We start from the raw sequence: 21148 nt of genomic DNA on the forward strand, positions 1-21148 counted from the left end.
CCGCAAGCGCAATTCGCCGAACATCCGAAGGATAAGTAGTCCTAGCAAAGATGCGCCCGCGCGCAAGCTTAGACTGTCGACGCATTGCCGGGTAATTCGCAAGCTGTTACAGCCTTGAGTTCCAGTGGTGATGATACCGAACTTATAACGGCCTTTTCCGATGCTTCCGAGCCTGCAACGCCCTGTAAATGCTCCGCGACGTACCCCGATTGTGCCACCGTCGTCACCGAGATGAACGACGAAAGTGCGGTCCAAGCGCGTGCGTCTGCCGGCCGTGAAGACGAACCGTGCATCAGCAACGGTCGCACCATGCAGTCGCATCTTGAGTCACAAGTCATCTTGTCGGAGGTGTTGAACAGTGACGCGCGCCACTGTTCGCGCGTCACTTCGTTCTGTGCCGGCAACCGAACGGAAGATAGGGTTTACGGCGGGAGGAGCATGCTCGGTGGCGACGGACTCAAGCTAGTTGAGCGGCTGAGAAAGATGCCTTGCGCAAGAAGAGGGCACAAAAAGCACATGAAAGCAAGCATAAAAGATCCAAGAAGCCAAGAGATCAACCTGACACCTGTACCTGCAGGGCCGATGGTTTCTAGTCGAAAAAACATGTCCCAAAACTTCGGACACCTTTTCCTCATAACTTTCTTCTACCACCAAGGTCAACTTGCAAAGCCAATGTCTCAGCCACCGTTATGAATATTTTTACACCGTTTGTTTTGTTACACTCATTGTGCACCACTGCACACAGTGACATGTTTTGTTTTCAAAATAGTTGCTTCAATAATTTATCTTTTGTTTTCACAGTCGAGATTTTCGTGCAACTGAAGTAGCTGCCAAAGAATGAAAATATAAAAAAATTCTGTTAGGCTAAAAAAATTACAGGAATGTCACGGTGTGTAGGATACATATAGGAGTGCTATCAATGTTTGTTTGAACTCCTAGCATCAATATACAGGTGTGCAGGCATTTTGCAAAAATGAAAGCAGAACAATTTTGTAAACAAAAAAGTACTTCAGATATTGCAGCCATATTTTCACCATATTTACACAGTTTTGTTTATGTGATATTATTAACATCTGTGCAAAATTTCATCAAAATCGGCTCATAAATAAAAAAGTTAGCTTTGATCCCCATATCCCCCCTTAAATAGCCTATTTTAACTTCCAATGCTTTTCTCCACTTCTATAAACATGTAATACCTCTGTCACACAAGCACGCAAAAACTCTTTTACCTAAGCGGTCCTTTACCGAGTTGAAAGACCTCTAATTAAAAGGAGTTGCGCTGCAGACACACGGCGCGGGCGATCTCCTTTTATCGTTTCCTTCCGAACACGCTATGGAAAGCATGGCGCTAGATTCTGAAACAAAACCAGTTAGAATAAACCAACGTATTTCAATATAGAAATTAGAAACGTACTATAATATGCTTGTTTTAGTGAATTTAGATACAGTTTATTCGAAAAGGTTAAATTAAAGAAGATTTAATAAGGTAGCTTCAAGAGTCTTCGCAGAAGTAGCAAATTTTACATGTTCGTCTAGCAACCTTGGGCCACTGTTTACATCGGAGTCAACATGGAGGTCGAGAATATGGGGGACTGCACGGACACGAAGGAAAAAGTCGAAATAGCATGCATTTTGGCAAGGATTCTTGCTGCAGAGAGCGAAGCAGACGCCGCAAAGGCAGTCAAAGACCGTATTAAGCGGCAGTTGCTACTCAACGGGTGTACATTTTATGCCTTGGCGCTTCCCACGAGAGTCTGCAACCGATCGACGTGGGCTTTCATCCGCCACGAAAAGTGGTTCGAGGAGACTGTGCCTCACCTCGGTGGCCACAACTTCAAGCAGTCGTTTCGAGTGAACCCCTCAACGTTCCGGTTTCTCGTGGAAAGTCTGCGCCATGTGCTCGAAAAACAAGTTACCAACATGCGTGACCCGATCACTGCGGAAAAGCGTGTCGCCATTGGCCTCTACAAATTGTGCTCTTCTGCCGAAGATAGAACTGTGGCAAACCTCTTCGGCGTTGGGCGCTCATCCGTCAACGTCATTTACAGAGAGTTTTGCGCAGCTGTTGTCTCTGTGCTCGAAAGTGACTGGATCAGAATGATTACTGAAGAGGAAATGCCTAGGCACATCCAAGAGTTCGAAGCCGTGTGCGATTTCCCTCAAGCTGTCGGTGCCCTTGATGGCTGCCATTTCCCTATTTCGCCTCCAAAGAAGTACGCCACCGACTACTACAACTACAAGGGTTGGTAAGTGGCCACGATTTAACTTATTTCATGTAAGTGTTCTGTTTGGGCCCATTTTTATAGTAGTAAAAAAAAGTAACTGACTGACCCATATTTTATTGCTAAGTAAAATGTTATTCAATTTTACCAGCAGCTCTTAAGAAAACGCGTAATTTGGTTCGCAGTCTTGCAGTGTTTAGCAGCGACAATTTTAATGCGACGACGAAAAGAGTTCTCCGCAGGACTGCAACTCCTATACGATGTAGAGTACGCTAACAGCGACCGGTTGTGGCATTATGTGAAATAATGTAATCCGAGCTGCACTCACAGCTATTAATAAAAGCAAACTGTAAAATCGCATCACAGTAACTAAAGGCAGTGAACTCAGCAGTGCCATGCTGCACTAACCTTTATTCACTTTGCACTTTGTTTTTTCTTGCAGGCACAGTATTATCCTACTAGCATTGGTCGACCACAAGTATCGATTCAGATACTGCAATGTCGGTGCCCCAGGACGCTGCCACGACGCACATGTGTTTGGTGTTTCACGGCTGTCGAAGATTGTCAACAGTCCCCTTTTCAAAGCACCTGTTGCCGCAGTGGGTACCACAGCAGTCCCACCGATAATATTATGCGATCAAGCATTTCCACTAACCCCAAACCTCATGAAGCCATTTGGACACCGAACTGTCATCAGTGAAGCTGAAAGGAATTTCAACTGTCATTTATCTGGAGCAAGGAGGATAGTTGAAAACGCATTCGGAAGGCTAAAGGCCCGGTTCCGTTTCATTGCGAAAAGAATGGAGTGTTCTGTTGGCAATGCCCGTTTGGCTATACGAGCATGCTGCGTGCTCAATAACATTTGCGAGCACTTCAACGACAGTGTCCACCCACAGTGGTTAAGTGAGGTGCAGCAGTCCAATGCTACATTTCCACAGCCATCACGCAGAACAGAAGCTGAAATTGGAAATGCATCCGCCATCAGGACAGCACTTGTGGAATATTACAAGCGAAGGAACTGAACGCAAGAGTCCCAAGAATCAGCAACAATTGTGGAACACCATGTCAGTTTTTACTAAAAAACTTCAACATTGCATCTACAAGTTTCTCTTGCAACTTGAGCCCCTCTTTACGGAGATCCATTTCCATTTTGTGCGCATCAGCAAACTGCTCTCTCTGCCGTCGCTGCTCCTCAAGCATCCTTTCTTGAAAGTCGCCAGCCGGTTGCCTTCTCTTCCTGCGGGCACATTCGGAACTGCCACTTGCGAGGTTCCTGGATTCAACCTGTTGTACTGGCGACTCGGAAGGTGAACAATCTTCGGCGACGTCTTCACAAGAAGCAGAGCCGGAATCAAGCATGTCGAAGATCAGCTGCGTTTGAAGAAGGGATCCGAAATACATTGACCACATTAGTTGATGTGTGAAGCGGTAAACAATTAGTTCAGGGTTTTTACTTGCAAGAGAGCTGCCTCTCCTTGCGTGTATGTATTCACGTTTTTTTATTTTAGAGTCTGCATTTTTTTTATTCTCCAAACAGCGCACTGCCAAGCTTGCAAAATGAACAGCGCGTGAGCACAAGCAGAAATGAACCACAGTATTAACAAGAGCAGTCCGCTACACTGCAGGGTTGTGCAGATTATGGGCTTGGCAGCACAGCTGATGCTACATTATGTCTTGAAATTTAGTTGACTGTAATAAAGCATATATAGTCTCCACTATGCATTTCTTACTTCTTCGACGGAGGCAGTGCTGCTTGTTGTGCTCTCGCTGCACCCAGCCTCTTCCATTAAAGATGTATCGTGAACAGGCAGGGATCCTAGAAACCTATGGACTTCGGAGAAGAATGGCCAGCTCGGCGGTGATGACCCTGTTGTCATGTGTTTCAGGCAGCTCCTGGATAAGAAAACGAAAGAACTAAAATTTTATATACTCAAAATGTAAAGATATACACAGAGCAAAACGTTTGCCGATAGATACAAACGCGACTTGATGGTACAGAAAGCCTGAGAAGCGAAGGTAACCCTTTTTACTCGAAAAAATTTAAAGTTTCTCATGTTTTCTTGTCTGAGAACAACGCTTGCGCATGGTCCGAGAAAAATGCAAACCGTAGTCACATCTGCAGAAATGAAAACATGCAGACGACTTCCTGCTTCGTATTATATGTTGCCGTGAGAAGGCGTACAATATAATGTGAAATGCGCCTGTCCATAAGTTAAGGTTCCCGTTATCTTGTGACGAACGAAATCATGCTATTGACGACCTGCGCGGGTTGTCATTCTTCGCCGCATGTGAAGGCGAATTTGCGTTTACTCAGACCGACTCGCACTGTAAAGGAATTGCAGAAACAGCCTTTAGCGCGTCGTCGACTTTCGTGTGTGCAGGGCGCAGTTCAGCCCTGCAAAATTCGACGCTAGCTGAAATGAAGGGTCTCTGCCTTAAAACCTTCGTTACTACGGCTCCGTCCGCTAGATTAGGGTTCCGTCGCTGCCTACTACGGAAACAACGTTCGATGCTGAGGTCGCGACACCACAAACGAGAGCTTGCAGCTTGCGACCACAGCCTGAAGCCGCTTCAAGGTAAATTTAGCGCTCACAGCTTACTGCTGTGCTTTGTCTTACCTGTAGGTCTGTCCCAGGTTCTCTATCTTGCTGTGCACTTGCGCCTTTGTGCGAGGTACACCCATGCTCGTCAATGCTTGTGCAATGCCATCGTAAACGCCTCCGTTGTGCTTCTGCGCACGCAGCGAGGGCAGGTTGTCTTCCCATAACTTGATTAACGCCCAGGTGTCTCTCTCCGACCACTGTACCCGCGGTTTTCTTTGGCGTGCCGGAGGCTGTTCGTCGGTACCGCTCGCCGTAGCCATGGTCGCAGAAAATGGCGCGAATTTGCATCGTCTGTTAGCGTCACGTGATATTTTCGAACTGCTTACGAGAGTGCCGTGCAAAAAGTGCAAAACTGCGCCTACTTAAGGTTCAACGAAAGACAAAACCCTTTTTTGTGATGTGTACACTTGAAATAAAAATGCACTTTTGCTTCGTTTCTTTATTGCATGATAATTACTGGTGCCCACTGCGTTGGAGGCTACGCCTTTCCAGCCGTAAAAGAGATCGGTGATCTCCGGTTTCGGAAAAGACCGCTTCTGAAAAAGAGATTAAACTTTGGCGTGTGTCTGCGGATGCAACTCCTTTGTGTGAGATGTCTTTTTCTTCAAATGCCTTTAAAGTGCTCGTGTGACAGGGGTATAAGTGGATCAGGGCCCACTTAGGTGCCTCCGAATTCGTAAACTTTACGTAAAATTGTTAGAGTAGACATACACTAACAGCTTGTGACAAAAACTGAGAAAGTGTATTCGAATTAACAGAAAGCATTCACTTACCCCTTGGGTGGCTTCATTGTCATTTATTTGCTTCAAATGCTCGTCATCTGGTCGTATTTCCTCCTGGAGGGTAACCTTGAACTCGTAGCCAAGAACCATCTGGAAAAACATGGTGAGACATATTCAAGCCGGGACATACCTAAAGGGTTCCCGAGCCGCCCCTCGGTTTCGGTGAAAAAACAATCAGCGGATAGCATACGTTTCTGTGAATACCTCAGCCGTGTTTTGCAGTTTTGCATGGCGGGTCGAGTTCACAAGCGGAGCGCGAAGTCGCTTTTCTCTCAAGCGCTCTCTTCTACAGTGGTAGCTTTAGGGCCTCGTTACGCTGAAAATCTGGCGTTGGCCGTACACCCTCGTCTTAAAGCGCGCTTCGAGGTTCCTCGTCTCAGCCTACGTGTCGTTTCTCTCCCGTGGGCTCGCAGAGTTCGGTACCTTGGCGTCCTTATAGACCACCGCCTTAGCTTCAGGCCGGCTGTGATCGCCCTCCGCAAGAGCGCCACCAAAGTTGCCAGTGCCGCGCGTTCACTCCTAGCTCGAGGCCGCGGCTGCTCTCCACAACTTGCTCTCAGAGTGTACAATGCTGTCCCGTCCTCGAGAATCCTGTACGGTCTCCCCTCGACGTGTCTCAAACCTGCTCTGTGGCGGTCACTCGACCTGCAGCACAAAACCGTCATCCGCCAGATTTATGGCCTCCCGTGCACTTCGCCAGTAGGTCCCACTCTGGCTGAAGCCAAAGACTTCCCCCTCTCACTCAGAGCAGAAAGACGCGCCCTAAACCATGTCGAGCGCCTTCAACGCACGCCCCAGGGGCAAAAGCTAGTCACGCGATTTCACTCTCTCCCCCACTCCGGTATGGGACGGCGAGCCACGGACTTTTGGGCAAATTCCCCCCGCCTGTGGCTGGCTCCCGCCCCTTCCCTAGCTTCACATCCGCACGACAGTACCCGGAGTGAAAAGCAAGCGGAGCACACCCACTTGCGCGATTCTGCAGAGGAGATCGCAGCCACCTTTGATGAGCGACCTTCGGGCCGCGTGCTAGTTTTTACCGACGGCTCCGTTCTTAATGACGGCTCCTCATCCGCGGCATGTGTGATTCGTGAACTTTCGCTCCATAGGGCGTGCCGCGGCTGTTCCTCAACCCTTGCCGAACTCGCCGCCCTTAATCTGGCTGCAGATCTGCTTATCGAGCGCCTCCCCCCGTCGGTCGCCGTAATCACGGACTCCCGCGCGGCGCTACTCACGCTCGCCAGAGCGGAGAGAGGCCCCCTCATCGCGCAACGACTTTTTCGTCGTTTCGAGTTTGGCCTTTCTACAGCACCTGTCGAGGGATCAAATACATGAATAATAACTGCATTGCCATTGCCAAAGATGCTGCAAACAAATTATGATCGCTACGCACTGTCAAGACAAGTAAAATATGTACTTTTTCATAAAAGAATGTATTCTTATGTCCTAAAGATTGTGCCAAAAATACCTGATATCAATGATTCCATGTTGTTTGTCTATTTATTAAGAAATTAGAACTATATCAGTGCGAAACAAGCAAAGCAGTGCATGTCACTGATATGATAAATGTAAAGGCCGTGAAATAAACAAGTTGAGGACAAATATGTTAATGATACTTTGTCATTTGAAAGCCTTGTTTACATTTTTGTACCTATGCAACGGCCAGGAAAATATCTCAGTGACGCTGTCCTTCATTCCAATGTACTGCGCAGGAGCAGCTGTCACCGGTTGCGTATTGTAATTGCACCGAAATCGTAGTCGCCATAGAGATCACATATAAAAATCATCAGTTCTGCAACATATACATTAGAAATTCGAAGTACAATGGAATACACAAATGCGAAGATAAAGATTGATAAAAAGCAAAAAGGTGTCACTGGAAACAAAGTTCACTGCATGTATTCACAAAATCTCGCAACAAGATATTTAAATATACGTATAAGCAACCAATAAACCTACGTATCTAAGCCGAAAAGCTGAATCATTTTCCATGTAAACACTTGAGCTGGACCCTCCAACAAGCTTCATATTAGGCTTGTTTAAGGTTTTGATATTAGGCTGACAAGCTCTTGTCCGCGCTTTTTTTCATTGAACGAAATACAGCATTCGGTACTCTGAACCATTCTATTCTTTTGTATAACCTACAGTGACCTACGGCATCACTGGTCCTTCATGGCTAGCTAACTAATCGGTCTCAAGTTGTACATGGCAACGGTCAGCTTTCATCAGCTAACTTTATCAACTTTGGTGTTCCTAAACAATCGACCCGATGTGCTTACCAGTCACAAGTTCCTCTTGTATGCTGATGACACAACCATTTATTCATCTCACAAGTGATTGGCAGTAATGCAAGATCAGCGTAACACTCAACTTGGCAATATCGACAGGTGGTGCTCACTAAAGCACCAAATTATCTTCGAAACAGTCCATCAAAAACATGTTTTGTTTCATAACCTTCAAACAACAGTTCCGCCTACTACAGGTGTATCATTAAGTAATCATATCCTACCAATATCTGACAGCGTTAGAATTTTGGGTGCCATTTTATACAAGCTATATAATACGCATGGTTAGCTCACTTCTAAAATAAATTTCATTTTGTACTCACTTTATCATCAAAACACGCAGCTATTTTCAACCTCATATCTCGTATTTTTCGCTCGTTGCATATCATTGTTACATTGCCATTTATCATACTGTAAGCAGACGCTGCGCAGACACGGTGGTGCGCATGAGCACATCTCGATGGGCACTCGGCGTTCCAATCAACTAAGAATTTGTGCAGCTTCCACAGTGCTGCAACAAGCAAGCTATTTTACTCCTGAGCGCCAGCGTTACATCCATTGTTTAATTATTTACACAATACTGCAGGCAGCAATGCTGCCCAAGCAGGAGAAGGATTACAAAAGATGCTTTTTCAACATATTTTCAAATGAAACACAAGATGTGCATTCAACAATACGTTCTGCTAAATGATTCCATTCTTCGCTCGTAAGTGGAAAAAAAAATGATTTCTGAAAGATTTTAGTGCTTGCAAAGTATGACTGGACTACTTTAGAATGGAAAATACGCGACGACCTTTGTAGACCATGGGCAATATATGTGGCATCCGTTACAGGAAGTACCCCGGCGTAAAACAATTTCGTGTTACAATGTACTTGTTGCATGTGGCTACTATTCGCCAGTTACGCAGGCGGACGACAAAGCCGGTCCGCACCGCACAGCATGGTCTGACTGGATCGTATGAGCGCGAGGACTCACGCAGGCCCTGTCGGGCACAAAGCAAACGCTGCGCAATATGCACTACATCTGCATGTAGCTGCGGTCTGCTACGTAGCGCAGATACGGCGGGGTGCCCCGACGAGTCCACTGGCTCAGCGCTGTGCTGCTCGCTCATGACAACCGCGTTTGGCTTACGTTTGGCGCGTCGCAGGCACCAAAATCGGGGGCAGTGGCGTCTACATTAACATCCAAATTCAAACGTGAACTGCGCGCCATGGTGACATATAGACAGCGGTGCCTTGTGAGCACGCCCCGCTCTGTCGTAACCTTGGCAGTGAAAGGCATTGAAGGAGGAGCGGAAGCACCGCGAACGCCGCGTTTGATTGCCAATAAATCCACTTCTGGTGAAACGCATCGAAGTACTTTTCGTGAAAAAGTGTTTATTAAATAGCCTATTTTTACTTCCAATGCTTTTCTCCACTTCTGTAAAAATGTAAGTGGATCAGGGCCCGCTTAGGTGCCTCCGAATTCGTAAACTTTACGTAAAATTGGTAGAGTTGACATATACCCAAACAGCTTGTGACGAAAACTGAGAAAATGTATTCGAATTAACAGAAAGCATTCACTTACCCCTACTGTGGCCTCCTTGTCATTGATTTGGTTCATATGTTCATCATCAGGTCTGATTTCATCTTGGAGTATTATCTTATATTCATAGCCCAAAGGCATCTTCTAGCTGTACTGGAAAAACATGATGAGACATATTCACGCCGGGACATACCTAAAGGGTTCCTGAGCCTCCCCTAGGGCTCGCTGAAAAAACAATCAGCGGATAGCATACGTTTCTGTGAACACCCCAGCCAAGTTTTGAAGTTTTGCGCGGCGCGTGGAGTTCACAAGCCGAGCGCGAAGTCGCCTTTCTTTCAAGCGCTCTCTTTTACAGCGATGGCTTTAGGGCCCCGTTACGCCGAAAATCCGGCGTTGGCCATGCGCCGACCTCGAGCACAAGCTTCCGTACATATTTAGGTATATTTATGCCATATCGCACGACATGCGGCATGTGCGAGTTATATTGTCGCATCATTCTAGTACTAAAGTTGCTCATACCTGGTCTTACATTCTGACAACGTTATTCGTCGGAATTTTGAGAACGATAGTCAAGAAACCAATGTCGTAAGAACAAAAAACCGTCAGCGCATGCTTTTAAAGCGAAGCTTTCTTTGCTTCTTTCTGCGACTTTCCCGCTGCTGCAACACTGCTGCTGTGGTCTTGCATGCCGCCTTAACGCCGGCCACGTCAAGACGCAGATCAGACGCACGCCTTAAACTAACGCCGGCCGCGTTGGGACGTGGCTGAGGTGTGGCCTTGTCAGAAAATCATGAAACGCATACACCGTCGGCGTTCTGTTTCACGACAGACGTTTATGAGCTGTAACTTTCAAAATTCCGAGGAGTAACTTTGTAAAGAATGTAAGACAAGGTATGAGACACGTGGAGTGCCTGTGTGGTTGTGGTTCAGACTGATTATTCGCCTAGCGATGTCCGCGGCGTCGACAGCGGATTTTTCGGGACAATCGGCCGTTAGCGTACATGACAGGAGTGTGGCACAAAGACGACCCAAAAAAGCTCGTGTCAACATTTACGGCGCATCGCCTGTGAACAATGCCCTCTGGACGCCGTACTAGGCGCGACGCCCCACAAATGGAGTGCGGGAGCTGCCGCGCTTGTCTCCGTGCACATTGCAGCAGCAAGGACAGCGAAGGGAGCAGGCGGAGAGAATGTTAGCGAGGAAATAGAGAAAAAGCAGGCAGTTCTGCGACGCGCAACGCTAGAACCCACAATGGCGCCAAAGCGTGCACTCAACGCCGAGGAGACGAAGGCTCGCAGAAAGCGTCGAGCAGAGCAGCCAGGGTAACCTTGCATATCACACCACGGCTGTCGTATGCGGTCAATATATCACCGCCAATCAACGCAAACAGCAGACAAAGCTTCGCTTACATCGATTCTCTCATTGCGTAGGATATGCATATTTTTACAGGGCCCCGAAACGTTACGGCTCTCCCGGCGAACTGCATAGGTTAAGGACAAAGAGGCTGCCCTCGCGTTTCTTGGTTGGCGTTAATTTCAATGAGGACGTGTTCTCTGTGACACGCCGCGACATCATGCACGAAAAAGTCGCAGTTTTGCCCAGAAGGCGAAGCAACAATTGCGATAGCAAATTAGTATACATAGCTATATTAAGCAAGGATAGTAGATTTATCGGCCGTATAAACTTGTAAACACTGGCTTACTAACTATAAGTTAACAAGCACGGCGTCAGATGTTTTTTTTTTTTAGTTTTCATGTCGCGTTACATTGGCAGTTTCATTTTATTTTCATTATTTCGTCCCGTTATAATCGTGGTCGCGTTACATTCGATTAAATACGGTATGTAACGCCAGCGAGGAATCTACCGAGTAGGAGATGATGGCCATGAATTTTCTGAGCTTTCTACAATAACGGGGAGAGAATCTGTCAGCTGTTCAGCGTCGTGTCTTCCCATCCCCTTAAGGGGATGAGATATGAATCTGCAAGCTAACGTTGGAAATCACCACAGTACTGAAAAGCTGACTCCTAAGGGATGTAGACACTTGAGCTGGACCCTCCGACAGGCTCGATATTAGTCGTTCCATATCTTCTTTCGGCGCTTTTTCGACCGCTACTGCAGTAGCATCGGGGAGGGCTGATCCTGCACCACAGTGTAAGATATACACTATACTCCGTTTCAGACATCAGGTGAAACGCTCTGCTAGCTACGCAAGAAGTTCGGTGACGAGAACGTATCACTACGCGCTTTGCGTCCGTGCCTCTCTGCGCGCCAAAGGCGTACGCTCGTGCGAGCTTGCACGTGAGGCAAAAACCAAAAAGAAACGCAATGAAAAAGAAATTTATGTTAAACAACGCATTAAATAACCGTATATAACAATTTGTTTCTGAGGATTAAAACGTTTTTCGTACAACACTCAGCCTGTACCAAGAACAGTTCCGCACAATTACGATCAAGAATACAGCGTCGCACCCGAGCGTCTGGGAGGACCACGCATTGCGGCTGGCGGAGACAATAGCATAATAAGGTTATGCTGCATCACGCCATTCCCTACCGCCCAGGTGGCGTAATCACACATGACCAACGACCGGGGAAACGCTGAAGTCCCTCGTGCTTGGAAATGAAGTAATAAATCACGGAAAGAACCGATGCCGTTTCGACACTTTCCGTTTGCACTGGAGTAACATTTTGAACTGGCGATGCGCCTTGTTTCATCCGTCAAACGGTAGCCAGGTGTCCCTTGATACGACTGCAAGTTTTGTTCCGGGCCAGACAATTTCTGAAGACGCCAAGTGCCCGCCACAAGCCGCCACAATGGTAACATCGACCGATTTCATGCGTACAAAACGAGCGATTTTCATTCGGCCGATTGCACCGGGTTCGAACGCCGTCCAGCTGACGCGTCGCGCAGGCGTTCGAGAACGCTCGACCACCTCGAGTACGCCTGTCCATCCTGCCAGGCGGGAGGCCATGGCCATATTTACCTGAACGTCGCGCCGCCGAACCGCCATCTTGCGCCGCTCCGACGGGGTGTACGTTCTCGGCGTCGCCCAACGCTTGGTTGGCGTTCTGCGTCGCCGCCAATTCTCGACCGATTTCTTCGGCTTTATCCAAGGTCAAATGTTCTCAGTGAGCCAAAAACTTGTTGGATATGGAGGTTGGCGATTCCATTATTTGATCTCGGATCCGGTCGTCGTACGTAGCATCGAATTTGGAAGCGAGCTATTTCTCCTTGAGGGCCGTGACGTGTTCCATGAAACGCTCACCCGGCAGTTGCTTGGGCTTCTGAACAGATGTCTCTGCGCCAGGAGTTTGCCGAGAATAACCGATTCAAGAGCTTCAGCACCTCCTCGTACTTGCTCGTCGTGGCCGTTGCCTCCGTAGTCAACGTACTGGGCGTCTGGGCCGCATTTCGTCATCCCGTTGCAGCGGTAGTTGTCGGCCGTGCCTCAGCCTGTTCTGCCGCGTCGTATATCATTTAGCCTTCCCTACCCAAAGCGCTGATGAGAGCCGATGCTCGACACTCGTCCTCCCATCCGCTCCCGCCCGCCGCTTTATTATGTACCTCGAAATTTTTCTTCCATCTGTACCAAGGAATCAGAGGAGGGCCAGGTAAGTCGAGGACCAGAGGAAGGTTTAAAAAGACGCCATTCTGTAGCGTTGCAAGCAGAAGTCTACGGCTTGGGAATCCGAAGGAAGCAGGCAATAGGCGTCTCCGAAGATGACCCCAGACGAAGAAGGCATAGGCCGACGCCAGCTGAAGCATTCGGAGAAGCTCCGAAGGCATGCGAGGAAAGAGTATAGGAGCGAAGTAGATAAGTAACATTGTCACTTGCGGCATTTGAGACAGGAGGTTCTTCTAAATCCTCGTCGCCATTCTGTACCGTCGCACCCAAAGCCGGCCGACGGAGTGGCCTCGCGTCTGAGAGGACGACGCAATGAAGTTCGCGGAGACGCTTGTACCGGGTGAGAGAGCCTAGCCAACGTGGCGTTTATTCGACTTGCATAGCATTTCAAGGGCCTGTTCCGTCATGCCACTGGTTATCACACAAGTGGCGTGATCACACCTCATTGGTGGCCCTCAGGTGGCGTGATCACACCTCATTGGCCTATTGAATTCATACAAACGCACAGACATGGAGGTCGTGGCTCCCTCATGCGATCGCTGCAGATAATTGTAGCGAGTGATACTTATGACACCAGAGAGTCAAGCAAGAACATCAATTTATAAGTGCGGACACAGCCACTGCAACACGCACCTCTAGCCTCCACAGCGTTGCATCTGATTTTCCGAGACGGAGTATAGCTGAGGACACTCGCGAGACGCTCTCGACGCGATGAAGTAGCAACAACGCGCGTCCACCGGCCCTGTGACGGCAGCGGATACCTATCGGCGGGACGACGCTTAATTATTGCCAAGAATCAAGCTCAAACCACCCAACGCCTACACAAACGCCCCAGAGTTGCAGCGCTTACCTTGAAATGCTCTCCTTGATGAAGCGTCGAGCCTACAGACAGGAGTAGAAGGGTCCTGGAACACGAGCACCGAACAGATGAATGGTTGGTTGCGGCAATGGGGGCTTGCCTCGAGGGCTTGTTCCACGCGCCCGTGCCAGCGCAAGATACGATCTACTAGATGTATATGTAGATCCTAGATGTTAGCGATGATGATGATGATGATGATGATGATGATGATGATGATGATGATGAAGCTTCAATTAATACCACAAACCAATGGGGTGATAGGCGACGAACCGGGTGGTACTACGATTGAAAAATGAAATAATTTAGTTAATAAATCAGTGATTAAATAAATAGTAAAAAAGGAAAATAAATGAATAATCGAAGACAAGAAATAAACCGATAGTAAATGAAATAAAGTAGTGTACAACGAGGTAGTCACCACTGCGTAGATTGGGATATAGTAAGGCAAACCTATTAATAAAATACATAAATGATAGAAGCAAAAATGAGCAAGTAAAATTTCGAATAATAATATTATTAATATAGCTGTGAATTTGTGTTCTTACATTGATTTTTTTTTAATTTATAGCTTACTCAATGAGAAATATATCAGTCATGACAAACTAGAAATATTAGTAAGGTAATCTTGTGTCACAGAGGAAATTCTAACTGGCTCGGCAAGCGTTCCTGTGGCTGTGTCCTGATACCGCTGCTGCAAGTGAAGGTATAACAGTATTGCATAAAGGCCGTCCTAGATCTCGAAGGGGAAGTCATGAACATCGTTTTCGATGAGTAGAAAACCGCCGACATGATAACAAAAAGTGATCGATGGATTCCGGCTCATTGTAGAGGTAGCATAAAGGGGATACTGCCAGACCACATCTGTGCCAGTAAAGATCAAGCGGTGGAATATGGCAACGCAGCCTTGTATATGATACCTTGAATTGCCAGTTAGAATACCATTGTCGGTTCCAAGAATAACTTGCATGCATAAAGTATGCATATGTTGTTAACGATAGTTTTTTTTTTGTCTTTGGTCAAAGAAAACTGCCTATATTTGGCTGCAGTGAAATGCGCAGTTGCCGGCAGCACAGATGTACTCCATTCTGGCGGACTGGCCAAGAACCGGGTAGAGCGATATAGAAATAAGAAAAATATTTATAAATCATTGTAACAAGATTTGTGAATGGGTATATGCGAAATATTAGATATTAGCGCATGATTTTAATAGAATGAAGGAATAAAAGAATAAAAAGAATACTGTTACGACTTTGCACCGGTGCCACCACTATTACGACTTTGAGGTGGTCCCGTAGCGCTCGTCACCCGTTTCGTGACAGAGCGTTGGTAGCGAAGACTCCGAGTGAGGCGTCGGTGAGAATAACAAAAGGGACTTTATACACTATATACAGGTCATTATACAGGACATGAAGGGATCGGCACTGGGGCCGAGAGCTCACAGCAAACGCGACTGTTCCCGCACGGCGACGTCCGGCGAAAACACGTGACACATCTCACTCCGGACAGGCCGCCATTGGAATATGAACCTGGCAACGTTTAACGCTAGAACGTTATCTAGTGAGGCGAGTCTAGCAGTGCTATTGGAAGAATTAGAGGGCAGTAAATGGGATATAATAGGGCTCAGTGAAGTTAGGAGGCCAAAAGAAGCATATACAGTGCTCAGAAGCGGGCACGTCCTGTGCTACCGGGGCTTAGCGGAGAGACAAGAACTAGGAGTCGGATTCCTGATTAATAAGAATATAGCTGGTAACATACAGGAATTCTATAGCATTAACGAGAAGGTGGCAAGTCTTGTTCTGAAACTTAATAAGAGGTACAAAATGAAGGTTGTACAGGTCTACGCTCCTACATCCAGTCATGATGACCAGGAAGTCGAAAGCTTCTATGAAGACGTGGAATCGGCGATGGGTAGAGTGAAAACAAAATACACTATACTAATGGGCGATTTCAATGCCAAAGTAGGCAAGAAGCAGGCTGGAGACAAGGCAGTGGGGGAATACGGCATAGGCACTAGGAATAGCAGGGGAGAGTTATTAGTAGAGTTTGCGGAACAGAATAATATGCGGATAATGAATACCTTCTTCCGCAAGCGGGATAGCCGAAAGTGGACGTGGAGGAGCCCGAACGGCGAGACTAGAAATGAAATAGACCTCGTACTCTGCACTAACCCTGGCATCATACCAGATGTGGACGTGCTCGGTAAGGTGCGCTGCAGTGACCACAGGATGGTAAGAACTCGAATTAGCCTAGACCTGAGGAGGGAACGGAAGAAACTGGTACATAAGAAGCCGATCAATGAGTTGGCGGTAAGAGGGAAAATAGAGGAATTCCAGATCAAGCTACAGAACAGGTATTCGGCTTTAACTCAGGAAGAAGACCTTAGTGTTGAAGCAATGAACGACAATCTTGTGGGCATCATTAAGGAGTGTGCAATAGAAGTCGGCAGTAACTCTGTTAGACAGGATACCAGGAAGCTGTCGCAGGAGACGAAAGATCTGATCAAGAAACGCCAATGTATGAAAGCCTCTAACCCTACAGCCAGAATAGAACTGGCAGAACTTTCGAAGTTAATCAACAAGCGTAAGACAGCTGACATAAGGAAGTATAATATGGATAGAATTGAACAAGCTCTCAGGAACCGAGGAAGCCTAAAAGCAGAGAAGAAGAAACTAGGAATTGGCAAGAACCAGATGTATGCGTTAAGAGACAAAGCCGGCAATATCATTACTAATATGGATGAGATAGTTCAGGTGGCTGAGGAGTTCTATAGAGATTTATACAGTACGAGTGGAACCCACGATGATAATGAAAGAGAGAATAGTCTAGAGGAATTCGAAATCCCACAAGTAACGCCGGAAGAAGTAAGGAAAGCCTTGGGAGCTATGCAAATGGGGAAGGCACCTGGGGAGGATCAGGTAACAGCAGATTTGTTGAACGACGGTGGGCAGATTGTTCTAGAAAAACTGGCCACCCTGTATACACAATGCCTCATGACCTCGAGCGTACCGGAATCTTGGAAGAACGCTAACATAATCCTAATCCATAAGAAAGGGGACGCCAAAGACTTGAAAAATTATAGACCGATCAGCTTACTGTCCGTTGCCTACAAAGTATTTACTAAGGTAATTGCAAATAGAATCGGGAACACCTTAGACTTCCGTCAACCAAAGGACCAGGCAGGATTCCGTAAAGGCTACTCAACAATAGATCATATTCACACTATCAATCAGGTGATAGAGAAATGTGCGGAATATAACCAACCATTATATGTAGCTTTCATTGATTATGAGAAAGCGTTTGATTCAGTCGAAACCTCAGCAGTCATGGAGGCATTGCGGAATCAGGGTGTAGACGAGCCGTACGTAAAAATACTGAAAGAAATCTATAGCGGCTCCACAGCCACTGTAGTCCTCCATAAAGAAAGCAACAAAATCCCTATAAAGAAAGGCGTCAGGCAGGGAGATACGATCTCTCCAATGCTATTCACAGCATGTTTACAGGAGGTATTCAGAGACCTGGATTGGGAAGAATTGGGGATAAGAGTAAATGGAGAATACCTTAGTAACTTGCGCTTCGCTGATGATATTGCCTTGCTTAGTAACTCAGGGGACCAACTGCAATGCATGCTCACTGACCTGGAGAGGCAGAGCAGAAGGGTGGGACTAAAAATTAATCTGCAGAAAACTAAAGTAATGTTTAACAGTCTCGGAAGGGAACAGCAGTTTGCGATAGGTACTGAAGCACTGGAAGTGGTAAGGGAATGCATCTACTTAGGACAGGTAGTGACTGCGGATCCGGATCATGAGACTGAAATAATCAGAAGAATAAGAATGGGTTGGGGTGCGTTTGGCAGGCATTCTCAGATCAGAAACAGCAGGGTGCCATTATCCCTCATGATAAAAGTTCATAACAGCTGTGTCTTACCAATACTCACGTACGGGGCAGAAACCTGGAGGCTTACGAAAAGGGCTCTACTTAAATTGAGGACGACGCAACGAGCTATGGAAAGAATAATGATGGGTGTAACATTAAGGGATAAGAAAAGAGCAGATTGGGTGAGGGAACAAACGCGCGTTAATGACATCTCAGTTGTAATCAAGAAAAAGAAATGGGCATGGGCAGGACATGTAATGAGGAGGGAAGATAACCGATGGTCATTAAGGGTTACGGAATTGGTTCTAAGGGAAGGGAAGCGTAGCAGAGGGCGGCAGAAAGTTAGGTGGGCGGATGAGATTAAGAACTTTGCAGGGACAACATGGCCACAATTAGTACACGACCGGGGTAGTTGGAGAAGTATGGGAGAGGCCTTTGACCTGCAGTGGGCGTAACCATGATGATGATGATGATGATTAAAAAAATATAAATATGGGGTTTACCGTGCCAAAACCACTTTCTGATCGAGGCACGCCGTAGTGGAGGACTCCGGAAATTTCGACCACCTGGGGATCTTTAACGTGCACCTAAATCTAAGTACACGGGTGTTTTCGCATTTCGCCTCCATCGAAATGTGGCCGCCATGGCCGGGATTCGATCCCGCGACCTCGTGCTCAGCAGCCTAACACCATAGCCACTGAGCAACCACGGCGGGTGATGATGATGATGATGATGATGATGATGATAACTCTTGTTTGAGGCCGCGAATCAAGTTCCTGACCTTCTTTTCTTCCGGCATGGACGGATCCATGCGTCGGAAAAGTCGGCACATATCTTCGACAATTATTGAGACGCTTTCGTTCGGCTTCGGTACTCTCGCCTGAACTGCAGATTCAGCTCGCTCCTTGCGATCGAGGCTGGCCTATGTGCCAATTAGCTGTCGTCGGAATTCATGCCATGGCGATGGGGCCGCCTCACGGTTCTCAAACCACGTCCGCGCATAGTCCTCGAGGGCAAAGTAGGCGTTGCGTAGTTGCGCTCTGGAGTCCAGCCGTTGTATTTTGCGATACGCTCAAAGTGATCGAGCCAGTCCTTTACATCCTCTGAGGTGTCCCCATGGAAGGACGTGGGGATTCGCGGCTGGTTGAGGACGACCTCGGTCGGTGCGGTCGAGGAAGATGATGGAACCGACGTACTCATCCTTCTGACTTGGTTGAGTAGCGGTTCGTGCTCAGGTGGTAGTCCTTGAAGTCGGCGGCTTGTCCGCACGTGCACAGGAGTCAGCTCGACCGGACTTCCTACTGGGCTTGTAGACGGTGTTCAATCAGGGAGTGGTAGCATGTACCCCGCACCTCCACCAGAAAAATGTAACGTAGATCTTTCACATCTTTGTGGCAATATATATATATATATATATATATATGTATATGTCATGTGACCTCGAAGAATAGTCCACTGGGAAGAATTTTCTTATACCGTATTTACTCGAATTAGGCAGACCTCGATTCTGAGCCGACACCCTAAAGTCCGAAGCCAATATATATATATATATATATATATATATATATATATATATATATATATATATATATATATATTACCTCGAATGTAAGCCGAACAAAAAAAGCAAGGACAGCGTTCACAAAATGCAAACAGCATTTATTGAATATGAACGTGCGGAGCTCATTCAACGTCGTCGTCGCTGCTAGACTCGTCGCTGTGTTCCTTGTCACTGTCCCCTTCAAACAGTGCACTATCTACGGTACCGTCAAGCGCGTTAGATATGCTGCACTTTTTAAAGGCGCGCACGATCGAAGGACATGGGATGTTGTCCCACGCTGCAGCTACCCAGCGCGCCAGCTGCGATAGCGATGCACATTTGGGGCGCCCCGGTGCCCTAGCGTTTGCTTGGATCACATCTGCTGTCACTGGAAAGGCAGCTGCTCTCTGCGTCCGAACAAAGTAGGCCAAAACTGTCTCCACTTCGTGGTGATGGCCTTTCTTTGGTCCGCTATATATCATCCTCGTTGCGGCGCACGCAAGAAGCTGCTGTCGGTGTCCCATCCAATGACTTGCGTTTTTCTTGTCGACGCCGAAGTCCCGCCCGGCTTGAAGGTTTGACGATGCCTCTGCGGCCATCACAACTTTTCGCATGAAAGCGGCACTGTAGTGGCATCTCCTGCTTCGCGCCATCGCGATAACACCACGCCGCACACCGATATGGCCGACACGACACAGGTCAAAATGACGACCTCGCTTGTGTACGGTTGGCTACTGGCACGGCTAGTATAGCGACTGCGATACTGACTTTTCTAGATGGCGCTAGCTATGCACCATATTTAGCAGTTTAAATGAAAAACTGGCGCCATTTTTAAAATTGTCAAATCTAAGCCGACCCTAGAGTTTGGAATATGATTGTATAAAAAGAACTATCGGTCTACATTCGAATAAGTACGGCATATGCTTCACTATCACTAATACTGCTTCACTTTTCTGGTGAAACTGCAGCCTTTTTTTTTTCTTTCTTTACTGCGACTCCGAGTATAAGCGCTGGTGTGCACGACTGCTATTCATTACGATTCAGAATGAAACCGGCTTGGTCCCAATTCGGTTACTGAGTCAATTATATATATATATGACCTCTTCGCGGCGATGTTTCCGTTCCTAATAAATGTTCTAAATTATATTGCTTCCTAGAAAGGGAAACAATAATGAGGCGCATAGCCTTCACGTGGATTTCAACTGCTGTTGGCAAGACCATATGGTGGCCAAAGGGTCACTGCAGGTTTTTTTCAGGGCAAGAAAAGCATGCAAAGCAATTTAAAGCGGGGTTAACATAGAGCAACATATTCATTCTCCAGGCATAGGTTACCCATACCATTAGAAATTTAGTTGGCTACCTCCTTCTCTTGAATAAAATGAACTTCGTCGTGTCAGTATATATTTAAATATATTCTGTATGTGCAAGGTGTTCGCAGTGGAAACGAACCGTCCTCAACGCATGGGGACTGCTTCGTCCCCCCTCCCTATCTGCGTGTAGGGCAAGAGGCGGGCACCCCAGCTCGGTGGAATAGTTTTCAATCAATCGCAGTGGAAACTGAACAAAACATGTCTGTGGTGCTTCTAATGCGCTTGTCCTCCTATCGTCGCACGTATGCGCACACTTGCGACTAAGCTTTTAGTCACACACAATAAAATTTTATCTGAAGAGGTAGAGGCAACTCAAAATAAATGTCAAATATGGGTAACTCTGGTAACGACACTTTAGGTGGGGGGAGTTGACGACGGCATCACTCGGGGAGGCACTGCTGCGTCCCCCCCCCCCCCCCCCCCCCCCGCCGTGGTCACCGCCTGTGGTGTGGATGAGCATGAATGTGTT

General features: G+C 47.1%; 4 protein-coding genes across 5 annotated transcripts in view; 2 read left to right on the forward strand and 2 right to left on the reverse strand.

Annotated features, from left to right (window-relative positions):
* The window catches only part of LOC126520831 (uncharacterized), a 450097-nt gene that overhangs the window by 48221 nt on the left and 380728 nt on the right, over positions 1-21148 (forward strand). The window lies entirely within an intron of this gene.
* Positions 1-21148, reverse strand: part of LOC126520836 (uncharacterized) — a 180371-nt gene that overhangs the window by 42644 nt on the left and 116579 nt on the right. For both annotated transcript variants that reach the window (XR_008609252.2, XM_072287155.1), the window contains one exon: positions 5599-5697. Coding sequence is in view for 1 of the 2 variants with exons in the window: in XM_072287155.1 (XP_072143256.1) it covers positions 5599-5697 (99 nt within the window). In the remaining variant the exon portion in view is untranslated. The remainder of the gene's footprint in view (positions 1-5598; positions 5698-21148) is intronic.
* LOC126520805 (uncharacterized) lies at positions 1191-3937 on the forward strand. Its single transcript, XM_050169595.3, has 2 exons — positions 1191-2246; positions 2665-3937. Exons 1-2 carry the CDS (start codon positions 1570-1572, stop codon positions 3242-3244), a joined length of 1257 nt encoding a protein of 418 aa, XP_050025552.1. The 5' UTR covers positions 1191-1569; the 3' UTR covers positions 3245-3937.
* On the reverse strand, positions 3273-5462 carry LOC126520661 (uncharacterized). The gene is made up of 3 exons (XM_050169453.3): positions 4841-5462; positions 3953-4115; positions 3273-3593 (listed from the first exon to the last, which is right to left on the reverse strand). The coding sequence occupies exons 1-3, from the start codon at positions 5083-5085 to the stop codon at positions 3288-3290; spliced, it is 714 nt and encodes a 237-aa protein (XP_050025410.1). The 5' UTR covers positions 5086-5462; the 3' UTR covers positions 3273-3287.

The sequence above is a fragment of the Dermacentor andersoni genome, chromosome 3, assembly GCF_023375885.2.
Source record: "Dermacentor andersoni chromosome 3, qqDerAnde1_hic_scaffold, whole genome shotgun sequence".
NCBI lineage: Eukaryota > Metazoa > Arthropoda > Arachnida > Ixodida > Ixodidae > Dermacentor > Dermacentor andersoni.

Excerpts from the sequence above, each read along its gene's own strand:
- LOC126520661 (XM_050169453.3), bottom strand. The coding sequence starts at position 5,085 with ATGGCTACGGCGAGCGGTACCGACGAACAGCCTCCGGCACGCCAAAGA. Across the intron at positions 4,116-4,840 it reads AACCTGGGACAGACCTACAG|GAGCTGCCTGAAACACATGA; the intron begins GTAAGACAAAGC and ends TTTCTTATCCAG. Across the intron at positions 3,594-3,952 it reads GCACTGCCTCCGTCGAAGAA|CTGATCTTCGACATGCTTGA; the intron begins GTAAGAAATGCA and ends CTTCAAACGCAG.
- LOC126520805 (XM_050169595.3), top strand. The coding sequence starts at position 1,570 with ATGGAGGTCGAGAATATGGGGGACTGCACGGACACGAAGGAAAAAGTC. Across the intron at positions 2,247-2,664 it reads TACTACAACTACAAGGGTTG|GCACAGTATTATCCTACTAG; the intron begins GTAAGTGGCCAC and ends TTTTTCTTGCAG.